The sequence below is a fragment of the Diorhabda sublineata genome, chromosome 2 (assembly GCF_026230105.1).
Source record: "Diorhabda sublineata isolate icDioSubl1.1 chromosome 2, icDioSubl1.1, whole genome shotgun sequence".
In the NCBI taxonomy this organism is placed as follows: domain Eukaryota; kingdom Metazoa; phylum Arthropoda; class Insecta; order Coleoptera; family Chrysomelidae; genus Diorhabda; species Diorhabda sublineata.
Genome location: NC_079475.1, coordinates 25,722,983 through 25,739,752, shown reverse-complemented (window position 1 = coordinate 25,739,752; position 16,770 = coordinate 25,722,983). Strand labels below are relative to the sequence as shown.

Below are 16,770 nucleotides of genomic sequence, written 5' to 3'. Positions count from 1 at the left end.
TCCAAAGTGGTTCAGGTGTACCACTAGGGGTGTAAGAGTGTAAATAAATTTACATAGTTAGATCTTATTTTTTGACGAGTTGGTTATATGGTGAATATGTATAAACTAAAACTAGTAATAAGTGTTTTGAAAGTGGTTTACGAGAAAAAAATAGTTTGTGAACTTCTGATAAAGATATTAATAGTGGAGCGTTAATTAGTAAACACTAAAAATTAATAAAAAATTCAAACTCACCCTTATTTAGGTAAGATTGATCAGATATTAATCGTATGTATTTTTTTAATTTGACAAATATATTTTGTATTATTCATACTTCTTCAAAAATAACTTATTTAAAGATACTATAAGAATGTCAGCTATGTCATCTTTTGAAGCAGATTTCCACAGTAGAATGATTTTACTTTCATATTTATTAGTAGAATCTGGAATTTATTCGCGATCAAAATATTTTTTACTAAAGAACCTTCAAATTACGTTCAATAAAAGACGGGAACATCTGTCTACATCTGAACAATAATTGGAATCACGAATTTATTCCATTTGACTGCTTTACATTGTACTATTTAGTTTTTTGGAAAGAGAAGGAAAAGAAAAAAATAAAAGGGAGGAGTAATTAATACCTCTACGAGTATATTGTTGTTAATTAAGAGTATATTGTTTCCATTTAAATGCTATATATTGTATAGGATAATTATTTTCTCTAAATGTGGTTTTTACTTCTTCAATAGTTGTGTATTGAAATACAGTAAGAAATTTTACCCTGGAACATGTTTAATAAAATATATAGAAGATGATTAAAATTAAGAAATCTCAAACATGGAAAGTGATATATATCTATAATTATCTAAGAGTTTATCAACAGCTATCAAAGAATCTCAATAAATAGGAAATTGACATAAAATATGAAACATCAAAACATAATATAAGTAATAATTAGTTATAATTCCGATATTGTTTACATAGCACAAACAATTCAATATTTGGAAAATAGATCATGAAGTCATCAACATGGAAAAAAAAGCACACAATAACCATAAAATAAAAAAAAGCATACAAAAGTACAAAAATCGTTAAAACAAAATCAAATGCTACTTTTTTGGAATAGTTTATTTAAAAAAATGGAAACTATAACGGTAATACTGAAGGACTTAAGGAATGTGACTAAAATTTATGATTCGCTTCCATACATTTAGATAAAACCATTAATAATTGATTATTTTTCATATTACATAACGTTTCTCCAATAATAGTTAGAGCAAAAAAAAGTTTACCTCTTAAAACTTCATTACACCGTACTTATCACACTATATACTATAATACTATATATGAATTTGTACATTTCATACTACACATTTTTCTAACTATCTACTCGTTTTCCTGGATAGCTCTGACTTTAATATTTTGTTCAATTCCTTCCTTACAGGTCCTTTAGGGTCTTCCTCGTCTCCTTCTATTCTGCGGTTGATGCATCGATGCTTTATTCGATCATTTGTTCTGCTCCATCCTCATCACACGTCCATACCAAAGCAGTTGCTTAGTCTGTATTCTCTGTGGAGTCGTGTCGTACTAGACCTGTTCTTATTACAGAAACATTTAGCAAAATGGAGCCACTCACCATCTTCTATAGTTTCCATTACATTGAGTTATGACCGTCGGCACTAGATGCCACTGAGTCCCCGTTTCAATGTATTAAAATTTGTATTTTGACACATATGTATTGGTAGATGATCTATTAATTATATAAAAACTGTCTTAGATCTTCAGAGCGGTTAAATATCTTTACAATTGGAAGCTCTAATGCAAATCGAAAACAACACCAGCCAGCACTACTATTTGACTGGTGTAGTTATATTTTGTTCACTAATCTTATAGAAAAATATATTCAGAAATTAACTGAATTTTACAAATAAATCGATATTTTACTACATTTTAACAAGGCTATTGAAGTATGTTTGTTTCGATATTAACTCAATGACCAATAAAACTTGTTGATAAATAGTGAAGCGTACATTTTACACAACGAAACTATTAAAACACTCATGTCTATCAGTGCCACTTTTCAATTAACATGCACATTCATCACTCAAGTGAGAATAATTACTCAAAAATCACTCAATCACACAAAAAAAGTTGAAAAATATGACTGTGATTGTAGATACCGAATAAATAAATTAGTTATTATACAAGCATGTAGTGACTGCTTCGCTCAGGTGGGAAAACAGACAAGGTCTTGAAAGGGTCTAATGAATATCTGGACCTAATAATATAACTTTATAGTGTTTTCCTTTAATACCCTTACGAGTATAGACTTAGGATGAACAACGTTTTGGGTTCAATTTTGCCTTCTATTTGGTAATTATATTACAGAGCTCGCTTCGATGTAAATAAGAAAATATGAACTGATTCAAATATAAATAAATGTAATGTTTTGAAAAATGTACCGGGTTGCCAAACATAAAAACATAAAGGCAACAAAAAAGATATTTCGGATAAGATCATGTCAGATAATCATAATGCAATTACAACCAAATAAAGAAATAAGACACTTATTGATTATCGAATTATATCTAATAGATAAAATTAACCATGGTTTTTAAGTATATATATTGTTACTATGATTTTGTGAATACTTCAGATATGGAATGATGTTTGCTCGTACGTCGACTGAGCATTGTATGAAACCATCTAACCATTTCGAATTAAGAGGATTTCATTAATTAACACAGTTAAGTTTTCTCGTGTACGTGCAACTGATGGAGGTAACCTGGAAATAATATACGGTGCTCTGAACTTCTAATCTAGTTTTCGATAGACATTTCACCAATTTCTGATATTATGTAATATGATGTATGCAGTATAACGTTTCGAGGTATAACAACCAATAAATTATTCAGGTATCACAATATCTAACTATGTAGATGTAGAAACAGGAGTAAAAACAAATAACGTGAAGCTATCTGAAGCGAAAGCAATAATATAGAGTCTGTCATTTCCAAAATAGGAATACTGCAGAAAATAGAATACGGGGAAGTTGCTGAAAGCTAGAAAAATGTAAAAATAGATAATTCGTTCGCGCTGCGAAAAATGAATATAAAGTAAAGACGCAGTACAATAAAGAAACGTACAGAATCATCTTAAGATGAGTAATTTGTTTATACTAAACCCCAATACTACTACCAATTTTCATTGAAAAAATATACATATACTTATCTAATAAAGTTTACTTACGTAGCAACTTTCAAATTAAAAAATAAAAACGTCAATTTCATTATATTAGAGTACCAAAACCAGAGAAAACATTAATTTATTCACATCCTGGTGAAAGCATTTTGCTTGCTCTTCTAAATATCCCCCAAAGTTATCTTTGAACTAAGTGAACAGCCATGGCACTGCTCTAAGGATGGGACATACTTTACATGTCGTGGTACCTCAGTAGCTATTTTCTTTTGTGGACCGATGAGAATACTTTTCAACTATTGCCACCAGAAAACCTTCTATCCCGAAATCTTTTATCACTTGCTAGACATACTCTTTGAAATTTGAATTACGTCTGTTGATTAAAAGAAACGCAAATGATAGAGATTAATACTATAAACCTTTCACAGCATCGCAATAACAATCCAGAAAAAAGTCGTTCCTCATTGAACAAATACCTCTGTTTTTGCCCTAATGTTAAAATTTTGTGCTCTAAGTTTAGGTAGGTTTAAGTCTCTCACTACGTACTTATTACTTACTACAAAGTCAGTAAACTTAGACAGTAAATTAAAAAGATGTGGTTCAACAGACTCAAGTCAAAATTCGCTGCATTCGCTACTTCTAGACATTTATGATAGCGGGAGTTGTTGCTTCGGATTTGAACGAGAAGGCACAAGAATTTATTCACTATGGGTACTAGAGCAGTTGTTAATGGTAGTACTAAATATTTTTAACATTTTTGCCAACCTGACGATAATCAACTTCACAAAAGTAGCAATCATTGATGTTATCCCTTCCTCTTGGTACTGCAAAATTCATCCTTTTTCGCCTGAATGGAAAAAAAATAACATAAATATACAGATACACATGTTATTCATTAATAATTTCTCCTTCTTAATGTGTTTTGCAGTTAGTTCAAGAGAATTTATGGTCGCTAATTTTATCTTGATTGATATAAGCTTCATAAACTTCACAGAATTTCATATTCGACGTTAAACTGAATTCTCTCAGTTTCATTCGAATTAATTCACAACAAATGTGGTAAAAAGAGTTAAGTCATGTTTTGGTAACGCTCACGTGCGTACTACAGCTGCTACTCCCCGCTCCATGCCCGTAACTCCCCGTCTCTTGCGCGTTAAAGCCGTTGCTCCTCAAACTGTCTTCCATAATCTTAAAATATCTATTTTTCATTGTCAAATGTACAAAAGCAAACTTCATTTGCTATAAATGAAACCTCTGGTTACTTTTAATTGTAGACAATTATAAAATATTCATTTATTAACAATTTGACTTGTGTACTAGAAACCAACCACTACACTAATTTGATAATCAATCAAGCTTCCATATTTATCGGCTATATTATGCGTATTAATAGAATTTTGGTGGTAATTAATCATTTGCCCCAATGTCTGACATGTTGATGAACTTTTTACTCAAATGGTGTGCAACCTTTCAGAAGCTATGGCGTTTTTACCTTACTGAACACTATTGGAACAATTAATTTTCTTAGGAGATTTTTGCGACACAAACAACATTTTTGACAATAGTTCAAAGAAGCTCTATCTGCCTATCACTGTGAGTTAGGCATGCATTCATATTTCTAAAGTTGTATTAATTATTTCTTCTAGATACTTCTATTTAATCCGTGTTTTCTTTATTACAGGAGAGGTACTCCACCAGCATCCATTCCTCTGACGCAAACGTCGAAACCTCAAGACCAACCTCAAACACCTCCAACACAGAAACAAACTATTCAGCGACCAACCACTCCAGTACCACCACCACCACCACCAGAAGCAGGTAAACAGGAAAGTGGTGATTACGCCCCTGTTAATGAAAACCCTCCAGTCATGAAATCTCCTCAACCAGCTACAACTCCAGTTAGAACGCCGGTACATCAAAGAGCAGTTTCACTTCCCCCAGCGCCACCAATCGAAAGGCCAAGACCTGCGCAGCAAGTGCACCATAGACCCGTTGCTTATTCGCAAAGTGAAAGACTACATAATAGAGAGAGACCAGCTTTGAACAGACAAATGAGTAGAAAGGATATGATTAAGAATTATATTAAAAAAGAAACTGCCAACTTTTTTGGGGTTGACGAGGAGAAGGAAGAAGAACAGCAATTAAGGTGGTTGGACAGACGGAAAAGAATGGCTTATAGGTGAGTACTGATATAGAGATGCGGGGTAAGAAAAACTGGCAATGATCTTAAACTTACATCCAAAAATGAACTCCATTGTGTTAGTTATTAGAAATATTCTTGTCGCCATCGAACTTTCCTTGACGGTACGGTTGTTGCCATTCGTTTATTCCGTTTTTTGTATTTAAAATCACCTGTTTACATATTTTTTGTTTCTGAGAATGATCCACAGCAACCCTTTTCGTGACCACTCGATAAGTTGAAAACTTATTTACTCTAGTTAATTCAGCAATTTTTATTATGATTGCATTATCAGATTGCTCAATATTTTCCTTTTTTAAACATTTAAAATAACTTGCTGTGTTTGTATATTTAAATCTTCATTATTAAATTCAAACCTGTCTTTATTCTCACTACACTGTGCAATTTCATTGTCTTCATTCGCCCATGGTCTAAAGAACGACATATTTCTATTTATTTAAAGAAATTTATGAATGAAATGAATCTCACCAAACGACGCCACTGCTTATCGCACGTTTTTTGGCTGTGATATTTTGAAGAAATTGTGTACATACGCCCACCTACAGCTTCGGCCAATAGAAATGTTTACCATTCGATGTTTTCATTGGTAAACAGTGGAAATGATACACATTCATCAAGTCTACGTAGACTGACGGTTTATTAGATGTTTACGGAATTTTATACGAGGAGTAAACATTTTTTTTCCTTACCGAATTTGATATAAGTGCCGTACGTATTTATGAAATATTGATTGTTCCGTTCTGCAATTAATATTGGAAGAACTAAAACTAAGCCTTTAAAAACTGCTTTATGACTGATTCATATTAGGTAAAAAAAGGGGTCAACCCCGGAATGGAAGAAAATAAGCTGTAAATTGGTATAAACCTTTGTTTTGTCGTTGTAAATATTGTCTCAAAAGTCACCATTGCTATCGTGTTCGCGTCTTAAGGTCAAAGGTCATCAAAATCGGGTTTTTGCGAATATCTCGGTTCCTATTGCTCAAATCAGATTTGTATTTATTATAAAAGTTGTAGAGTATGAAATTCTCTACAATTTTTGTTTAAACTTTTTTTCCATACAACCAACCATTTTTGGGGTAGAGCGCGAAGAGCGAAGAGAAGCGTCAGTTACGGTAATTTTTAAACAAAGCCCATATCATTAATTCTGGATTATATATTTTAAAATAAAAAACAGTAAGGAAATAGAGCTCAGAACCTCAAGAATGGTGCTGGATACTTGAAAATGAAATCCTGGAGCCCAAGAACCTCCAGCACCAGCCGACTACTTGTGGCCAATGCAACGAACAAGCTTGTTTCAATGCCCCACTATATCCAACTAATCCCGATGAGGAAAGCACAAACGATCCTGAAATTCCGGAAGGTTTGGAGATGAATATGACCGATAATGAGGATGATGTCAATGAATTTTTGAGCGACAACAAGAAGAAGACGACGAAGAAGAAGAAGATAACTAGCTTCAATTAACAATCAGTTTTAATATTTAAACTCACATTTCAATAAATGTGTAATATGCCATATTTAATGATGAATAAAAATATGTATAAAATCTATTTCCTTATTATATATAATTCAGAATTAATAATATACTATAGTTAAATAGTTAAATATAAATAATTAATAATTAGTTCACAAATAATGGGCATTGTTTAAAAATTACCTCAAACTCACGCTTGACTTTGCATAAGCTCATATATGTGATTGTAGAGAATTTCATACTCTACAACTTTTATAATATATACAAATCTCATTTGAGCAATAGGAACCGAGATATTCGCAAAAAAAACGTTGATCATCATTGTATTTTATGAATTATCCACCTACCAATCGATAAAATCACAAACAACAAATATATTCTGTGTACATCTACCACCCATTGCTGAAAAGGGTATTATACCAACCAGTAAAATTTAAAACTTCCAACTAAAACTCCCATAAATTCGATATTATTCTTCTTTTAAACCCAGCAAATGTTGCCGTTAATTTTTAATGCTTTGAAGCTTAGAATAAAAATCACTCTTATCGAAACAGTCAATTCAGAATTATAGCTATTGGAAATTGAGCTTTGGACTAACATTTTAAAAGTTATTATATGGTGAAACGGAGGAAACAAATACTAGGATTGGTTTGTATTATTGATGAAATTCTAGTCTTACATTTTCAATCTGAATCATCATCTGAAATATGCTTAAAAGGGGTATTTTACTACTCTTGGTATCGTACGTAGCTGTGTATCATTTTTATAGCATAATTAGGTTACAAGTTTTTAAATATTCCATTCAACTGCTGTATACGCGTTCTTCATTTGAAAGACAACATAATCAGTATAACCGAAGAATTTATAACACAAGCTGATGCTCAAAAAACTTTTTAATAGCAACGTTAAAAATTTTCGTTTACAATTTTTGTTTACAAGTAATGAATCTGTTACGGTGATTAACTGAATAAGATAAATAAGTACCTGAGGCTTTTCATAATGGAAAATCGTCTGCCAATTGGCGAGAAATTGAAAGATCGTCTTCAAATAAATCTAGATTTTGTTGCTAAATTTATTATTTGAAATTAAAGTTGACAAAAATTTCTAACTCTAAAAAGCATTAAAACATCCAGTCTAATATCAAGATCATTATTTTCTTCGATTGTTCATAACATACAATCAGAGTTCGCTCGTTCACAAATCGCTTTTGATTCAAGTATTGTCGCTAAAAGTCTTCATGGACATATATGTCCACTGTCCAGATTTAGAGCTATACGGCTTTTTTCTAAAAAAAAATCGTACTAAATGGGAAACAGAAATGTTTGCGGTTATTGATTCATCGTTGCGACAAGAGCGTTGCTAACAAAGAATAGTACCTCATTTAATCTTTGTTTTTAATAATAAAACTTAAACATCATTTCATCACATCTCGAAAATGATGTTTTGACATTGATAACGTCATCTTTTGTGGAAATAGACTGTTCAAATAGCTACATCATCTACATTCAAAAAACAAGATTTTAAGCCACTTGAGAAAAAGTTTAGGGTTCAGTTTACGTATTGTTTTGTTCATAGCCTTCACAAGAATTTCCCATAAGTTCTAATTTAATGTGAAAGAAGAACTTTTGCAGTTCAATAAGTAGAATATACTTAATATGGAAAGTTCTCTATTTGGCAACAACAAACATTGATAGCAACAATATTTTGTAAACTACCTTGAAGACCCATTCATAAGGCTATCATATATGTTTAGAATAGTTACCATATTTGTTTAGAAAGTTTCTTCCATTTTGAATCTTTGAAAAGTCTCGAATCTGATGGCTCACACTGCTTATCTGATTCCTTCCCTTCTATAAAACTTTTTTAAAATATGTAATAATTGTGCCGAAACTAACTTTGGTTTCAGTAGATTCCGCAACTAATCGTGTACACTAAAAATTGTTATTTATACAATAAAGGCGAGAATGATAGCAAGTTCTATACTAGTAAATATACCCATGAAGTATAAGATGTCTCTTTCCCGCATAATTTACTCTTGGATTTTTTTAAATTCAATTAGATAATTTACGCATGAACTTATGATTAAATTCTAGCGGTTTCTATATAATCATATGTATTGTTATTTTGTCAACAATGCCAAGTTGTATAACAGCCAAATGGATCTAGAAGAATATTGCTTGTTTGTCGCTGCTACCTTAATTTACTATAGTCCATTTTTCCAAAGTATGGTTCCTAAAATTCTATCTAAGACGTAATGGAATTATTATGGATTATTTTCAAGAGATTGGAAATCAATTACCAAGTTGATTTCAAAAGTTTAGTTTGCTGTTAATGAAGTAAGATGACACAAAATTAATAATGGACGGCAACTAAGCCTGGGATTGAGGTTTTTTTTGATTTTTAGTGATAGCTAATTTTTAGAGGCAAGGAATAGTTATAAGTATAAAAGTATAAGAACCCATCTTGAGTACTGAAAATGCAATTGTTATTATGGGACATTTAGAAACAACATGCGAATCAAGAATAATGAAAAATGGAAGAATGAAGATCAATATAAAGTAGCAGAAACCTTGGAATAATTAGAAGCACTTATAAATAAATATATGAACACAAGTATCTTCACATGCAAAGATTTTAACTATAATCTTGTTCAATTGGTTTATAGACATATAACTACCAGTCTCGGTTGCAAACTAGTAATATAATTTCAGATGTTTACTATTGAATATATGCTTTTTGGAAATTTATACTTCTTTTGAAAAAAAAAAACACTTCTTTGTTTATTCGCAATCAAGTCTACTATTTCATTTTCCTTAGCCCCGACATTTTACCACTTTTCTTAGAGGAACATACAAATTGAAATTCATTCGATTATCGGAAATCAATACCAATAAATATTTGATTTTCAGAACTATGGGACCTTTAAAAGAGGAATACTGTACTCCGAGTATAAGTCGTTTTTCCGAATACCATCGAAGAACTCTATCCGAAGCAGCGCCTCAACCAGCCCATGTTGGTTCAGGTCAATTAACCACTGAAAGGCCAGATGTTCTTCCTGGTCCGTCTGATATAACTGATTCTTATTCAGACGTACTTCCCGAACAACAAAGAAGCGAACCCTCTATCAGAAGAAAGGAATCTGTAGCAAGGATGACTTTGGATGGATTATCATATGTTGTAACTGTAAGTATTTTACATCATCAAAGTTTCTCCAATTAGATTTTGATAGTTGAAAATTTAAGAATAAATCCTTAGAAAGGTTCTAATTGATACTAGATAAGTAAAGTATGGAAAAAAAACAAAAGCAGTGTCAAAATTTTTATGGATCTGATAGTCTAATTTGATTCACATAAAACCTATACACCTGGAATAAATCCTCTTTCCAATCCAATTAGGTGTCTTTACTAGGTTTCGGTAGGAATTGGTAAATCTTTTGTAGGATCTGGACCATTCTGTAGAAACGGCTACAGGACAATAGAGGAAACAATGGAAAAAGATGTAAATAAGAAAAAAATCATTTACTGGAATAATCTACAGGGTTTGAGAGGGTTAGTCTAAAATTTCTTCCAGCATTTATGGAATGGAATAAAGATTAATTTCATTTGTCTAAATAAATGCTTCTCCGATTTATCTAAAATGATCAGTTTTTTTAAGAACTCTAGGTACTTATCATACTCGAGTTATTTCCACAAATGTTTATAACTTTTTTTCTGGAGATACAGTTTTATGATAATTTAAAATGCTGTGATCGGGATTTTACCAATGTCATCGAACATAGTTTTTTGCTTATTTCCAAATGATTAGAAAACGAAGATACTTAGTATTTTTCTATAGGCTCGGACTTTCCTGAGTTCCCTATATTCCAAAAACATCTGATACCCGTTCACTGATTTAAAAATTGAATCGTACCGACTTCAAACTTTATTATAAACTCTTATATAGTCTTGAAACTTAAAGCGAAATAAAATCGACATAAATAACTAAATTTACTTTTTACAACATTAACTGAAAGGGCAAGTAATACCAGACCAGATGAGCTTACAGTGGAATTTATTATGGCGCATCTGTGCTCAAGGTCTACTGCATTCTCTATCCACGGATAGCCCAGCAAAAAAATGCGATATAACGATGTGATAATTTGTAAAAACTTGGAAATCTGTCGACTCACATTAATTTGAACTGATAACGGCGTCTCTGTACATCGATAATAATCAGTGAACCGTATTAATTCAATAAAAAATGTTCGTTGTGGTGGTTGTTGAAAATATTTCATTTGATCGTAACGGATTGAACAAATTGTAGTATAATAAATACCTGCCACCTTGATTAATTTATTAACGGCAAATTTGTGTTTATTCTTCTCTTGTTCCGCATGGATAAACGAACTAACAGGCCATAATATATTATAAACTAAAAACTTATTAATCCATTAATCTATTTTTTTATTTAGTATAACTTATACAATTATATTGTACAGAGATTTCATTGACAGCCTATTATAAATTACAAAAACAGAATGATTGTTTTTCTTCGTACAGTTGATTTCACAATATTCTAGCTTTTTGTCGGTGTTTTCATCTACTCTTACATTCTTTTCTACACATTTCTTTGTTATTTGTTTGAAGAGTGAATCCGCAATTCTATTTTGATTAAATAAGCTTTTTTTCAGCCACAATAATTAATGAAAATGATCTCTAACATTTTGAATATGTGCATCGAGCGAACATTTCCAGATATAAAGACGGTATCTTCAATAGCTGTATTTAAATTGAAATGTTTATTACCGTAAATAAAAGAAGAAAAATTTTTTTCCATTAATCGAAGCAGTGCTGGAAGTCTTCTTCAAAAAAGTCGCACACTGCGAAATCTGGAGAGTACGGCGGGTATTCGAGCACAGATAGCGCGTTATGGGCAAGTGCGTTGTCCTGGTGCAAAGTCCACGTGTTGTTCTTCCACAACTCTGGCCGTTTTTTACGAACTCGTTCTCGCAGTGTTCCCAAAATTGACAAATAGTAAGTTTGATTGACAGTCTGACTCTCTGGAACCCATTCAGTCACCACAATACCTTTAATGTCGAGCAAAACGATCGACATTGCCTTGAACACGCGTACGAGATAGAGAATCGTCTCCATACGCCTCTTGCAACAATTTGTTGCACTCAGTCGAAGTTTTTTTTTTTTTAATTTAACGATAAATTTGTGATTGCTCCTGTTTTTCGTCACACATGGTGAGAAAAAAACACGTTCGTTTCAAACCGCTACTGCACAAATACTATAATAGTGACGGAAACGTGTTTTGGGACGTGCATAGACAAGATATCTAGATACCCAACGCACTACTCGTTTTCTACCCCACCCCCTAGGAGCGCAGTCTCGTTATTTAATAACCAGACCCCGTATACTATTCTATATCGCCATTTTTAAGTTTTTGGACCATTATTTTAAGATTAGCGCTTCCTTTGAATGCTGACTATTGTTTTAAAGGTTGGATTTGATACGAAAAACGGTAGTACTGAGAGGCAGAATGAATTTTTGTTCAAAGACATTTGTAGAGGTCTGTTAGATTAAATAAACTCATGGTACTGATCACCAGCTTGCTTATTCTTATCAATATGATAGATGGGTGTCCGCATATACTTTGCCAGCAAGACAACTAACCTCCACATATTACAGGTCAAACTTTGGAGTTTATCTAAGAAGCTAGCGTTAATATTTTGCGTGGTGACCAGGTTTAAAACCCTTCTAACTTGTGTGAGATTTGACTGTACATGACTGTACATACAATTTGGACTATCCGACAGACTATGAAGAGGTTGATCTACAAAATTAATCAAAATGAGTTACACTTCGACAACGAGTATTCGATTAATTTTACCTTTTAATTTCACAGACATTATTTCTTTGAGAATTTTGTAACATATCCCACCACAGGAATTTTCTACAATATCACATATCCTTCAACATTTATCGTTCTCTGCTATAGATTTAGACTGCTAGTGATATAGAGATTAATCTATTGCCACGGATTGATCGAACTTCAAACTTTAATTACTCCAGCAACCAATTTGTTTTTATTTTCAAGTAGAATAGATATACCTTTAGAAATTGCCTTTGAATTTAACTCCAGTTTCACTACTCTCGATTCCATCGAAGTGGTATAGATCGAGAAAACCCTAAAGGAAACTCTTAACTCGAATTAATTGCATGTAGTTTCAGTACATAATTTTCATCAACGAAACCCTCTGCCATTTCGTCTCGAAACTTGTATGTATAAGAGTAAATAGGTCCCTTACGTGACTGTCTAACCCTATAATTATATTTTGTCTACCAACTGCACAGAATATATGAAGGATCCATTTACATTATAATAAATTGAATTATAAATTTCTTAATTGTACTGAGTCTTGAAATTATATAATAAAGAAAAGAGAAAATATTTCATAAATGATTTCTCAAATTGCGGGAATATTATTGTATATCGATATATGAGAAAAACATTTAATAGCATAAGATTGGAAACGATATTGATCCATCTAAAGTTGAAGAAGTACCAAAGCGAATTAATTTCAGTACCAACAGAATAAACTTTACAAGGAATTTCACATTGTATAAACTCCTGCTTCGTTTTAGACGCCCACCGAAGCATCTAGCCAAAGTACCTGGAACTGATCAGTTGGGGTTGGACAAAACAGAGTGTTTTGATGTGGATACTAGAAGCATAAGGTTAAGGTGCATTTATGTTGGAGCTGCGCATAATTCTATTACATTAAAATTGAAAAGTATAATTTTGTTTCTGTACTTATGTGTTGATTTATATAGAAACGTTCGCTTCTTTCACAATCCGAAACTGTTCAATTTGTCAAACTCCACATTACATTTTAAGGAAATTTATGTTCAATGTTACCCCGACCGTTCATTTAATTGTCGCCATAGATTGTAACGCCTCAGGAAATAAACCGAACTACGGATTCATATCGAATATATTAATTCCTTCATTTTATCTGCCAGTCGTTCAATTTCTTGCTTCCTTCCTAATCTTTTGTTAGAGGGAGGCTTGACAATCAGATTCGGAACGAAACGGTAAAAACCGAATGAAGCCAAATACAAGAAATGTTTGTTTTTTGTTTAATGACAAGATCTTGAAATTATTCATTCGTATATAATACGAAATATTCATGTCAGTCAATTTAATATCATATCAAGTTATTCAGTTGAACAACTGATAAAGAAACATTTATAACATTATTGAATCGTCTGAAGCTAGTTACATTTATTTCGTACGATTAAAATAAGAATTATGAGATTGGATAATTGATCAAAAAAGTAGTAAGTAAAAGTAGAATTTTTCCGCTGAAGATATATGCAAAATTAACAAAAAATTAACACACTATTCGACTTCCCAATCACTAAACGGATTGTTTTAGAAAATATGCAAAATTTTGTGCACGGTAGATTAAATATGGTTCTATTATCGTGACCCTTAAGCAAAACAAGAGGCTCAGAGTAATCGGAACCCGGTACTTCCAAACCCAGCTAAAAGCCAGAAATTGGGCACGAGATATAAACGGGCTTTTGCTTGCGGAACGAGTTACGAACTGTTGCAACATCCACCCTATTTGCTAGACCTTCCTCTGATTTCACATTACAGGTAGTATCAGCCGTGAATGCCTAGGCTAGATTCCAGATTCAGGTGGATTTCATAAATAAGAAAATCTCAGAAACAAGTCCATTGAGGTTCGAGGAGGGTATATTGAATATCAAAATCTCTTCAAATCATAAAATCGTGTTTTTCGTATCGAACAACTGGTGGTTGGTATGGACATCAACAAAATTGCTGCAAAATATCCGCCTAAATGCTTAAAAGTGATAGACCAAAACAAATATGTCAGAAGTAGACTGACCAGTCAAACTCAATAGAAGATTTTGACAGTAAATGTAGAATGTATTATTTTGGAAGTAGTTTTTCATATATTTATCGGAAAAATACTAAACAAACAACATTGTTATATACACCAGTACGACCAACATAACCCAACCATGAGTTTGTATGTATTTTCATGTTTATTTGGTAGCATAAATGTTTTTGATTAAGCCTTATTATCAAAATATTTTTCAGCATTGAACATTGGGATGGTATAAATCAATAAATCCTCAATCACACGAATATCAGAATACAATTTATTTCAATAGTGTGAAATTAGAATTTAATTGTTGAAAGTTTTATGGTAAATCGTAAAATAATTACTAGATATCTTGGAATAAAATGGCATTAGATCTTTTCTGAATTTTACATATTGTTCAGTTCTATTTACATGAACCATTAAAAATATTCTGTCTTTTATATATTTCAAATATTTTTGAATTTTTGTTAGGAAATATATTTACAATTTCGTAGTTTTATTTATTTCTAAAGATTGAGATATCTATCCTTCCATATCATCTGATGGCTTGTTAAGTATTTGTGGGATTTCTGAATCTGTAGGAATTAATAATAATTCTGCACGCAAATACTCTGTGCGCTAAATTGATGTCAAAATTCTCACGTTAGAACAACAAGAGAGTTACAAAATGTTTGTACTAATACTTTGAATACATTCAAAATCTATGATTGTGTAGCTTAGCTGGGTTTCGAACTGAGAAAAGATAAGTCATAGATTGTTCATCACGAAGATGCGCTTGCTCATTTTAAATTATCTATCAAGAGGTTTCTAGCCAACTTAAGCATACCAGTGTAAAGTATCTATTTCCTGAGGTGTAATCCAAATTAACAGGGACAAGCCTTGAGTCTGTTGAAGTCGGGAAAGACAAAGCTACACGCGTTGATAGAAGAAAACTTCCAGCACTGTTTCAAATACTGGAGGGCTTGTATAGAGCTTTGTATGGAGAGGTAATAAATAGAAATATATTAATTCCAAACAACCTAAAACACCAGTCTCATATTTAATAACCACAACTCGTATGAAGCTCATTTTGGACAAAATGATTACTTTTTAACAAACATATTTTTCGAAAAGGCTTAATGTCAATAATTTTATTTTTTATATTCCCCAAAAATTTTGAAAATTGTGGATATTGTAGCAAACCTCAATTTGCTCACAGTTTGCTTTTGTATAAAAAACTTGTAGGGATCAATTCCGAAGATCAAAGCTGCCAAAAATTAGATACCATGATCCAAAAAGGACTAACAACAAATTTTAGGATCTGAAAATACAGATTTAGAACGATATCAAAAATTCTAATTTGTCATCCACGCCACTGCATATTTGTTGGAAGAGGCCTTGACAAATCCTGGAAAAGATTAATATCCTGAAATCCAATATTCCCGTATACGTCGACGTCGTTTGGCGTGTGACTTCTACAAATTAGTATGTTTCTTCTAACTTATTATTTTGATATTTGATTTAAAGTTAGGTAAAACTGAATTTGTATAGATTTAACAAATGATTAAATATTATAAAACCGTTGAATATGAAATAGTCCTCAAGAAAATGGTTGAAGCGACAACACTTTATTTTTATTTCTTCATTGTCGATTGATTCAATTTGAAAAAGTTCCCTACCACTACACGGCAGTTAGTTAATTTTAAGGTTGTTTCTCATTATGTCTTGAAAGGTGGATTCAGAATCTAATACGAGGATGGTCCCGTAAGCACCCGGCCCAACAAAGAAAACACAAAAATTTTGGAAAAAAATATATTTATTATTCATTGTAATTTCCTTCTAACTCCTTACACTTTTTGTCAAGCGTCCTCAAAATGGCAATAAACTGCCGACATCATCTCTTCATTGCTGGAAAATCTTTGACCACTAAACCTTTCTTTCAATCCACTTATTTGGTTATTGGAAGTTTTAAAATTAAAATGAAGCAGTGCTACATCTTGCATAAACCAATATTCCAATCCCAATTTTAATGGCAAATCCA

The 16,770-nt window shown here is 32.1% G+C and overlaps 1 protein-coding gene across 3 annotated transcripts in view; it reads left to right on the top strand.

Moving 5' to 3' along the window:
• Positions 1–16,770, top strand: part of LOC130440476 (inactive rhomboid protein 1) — a 136,345-nt gene that overhangs the window by 103,207 nt on the left and 16,368 nt on the right. For all 3 annotated transcript variants that reach the window (XM_056773650.1, XM_056773649.1, XM_056773651.1), the window contains exons 7-8: positions 4,859–5,356; positions 9,760–10,033. In XM_056773650.1, the coding sequence (XP_056629628.1) occupies positions 4,859–5,356; positions 9,760–10,033 (772 nt within the window). The remainder of the gene's footprint in view (positions 1–4,858; positions 5,357–9,759; positions 10,034–16,770) is intronic.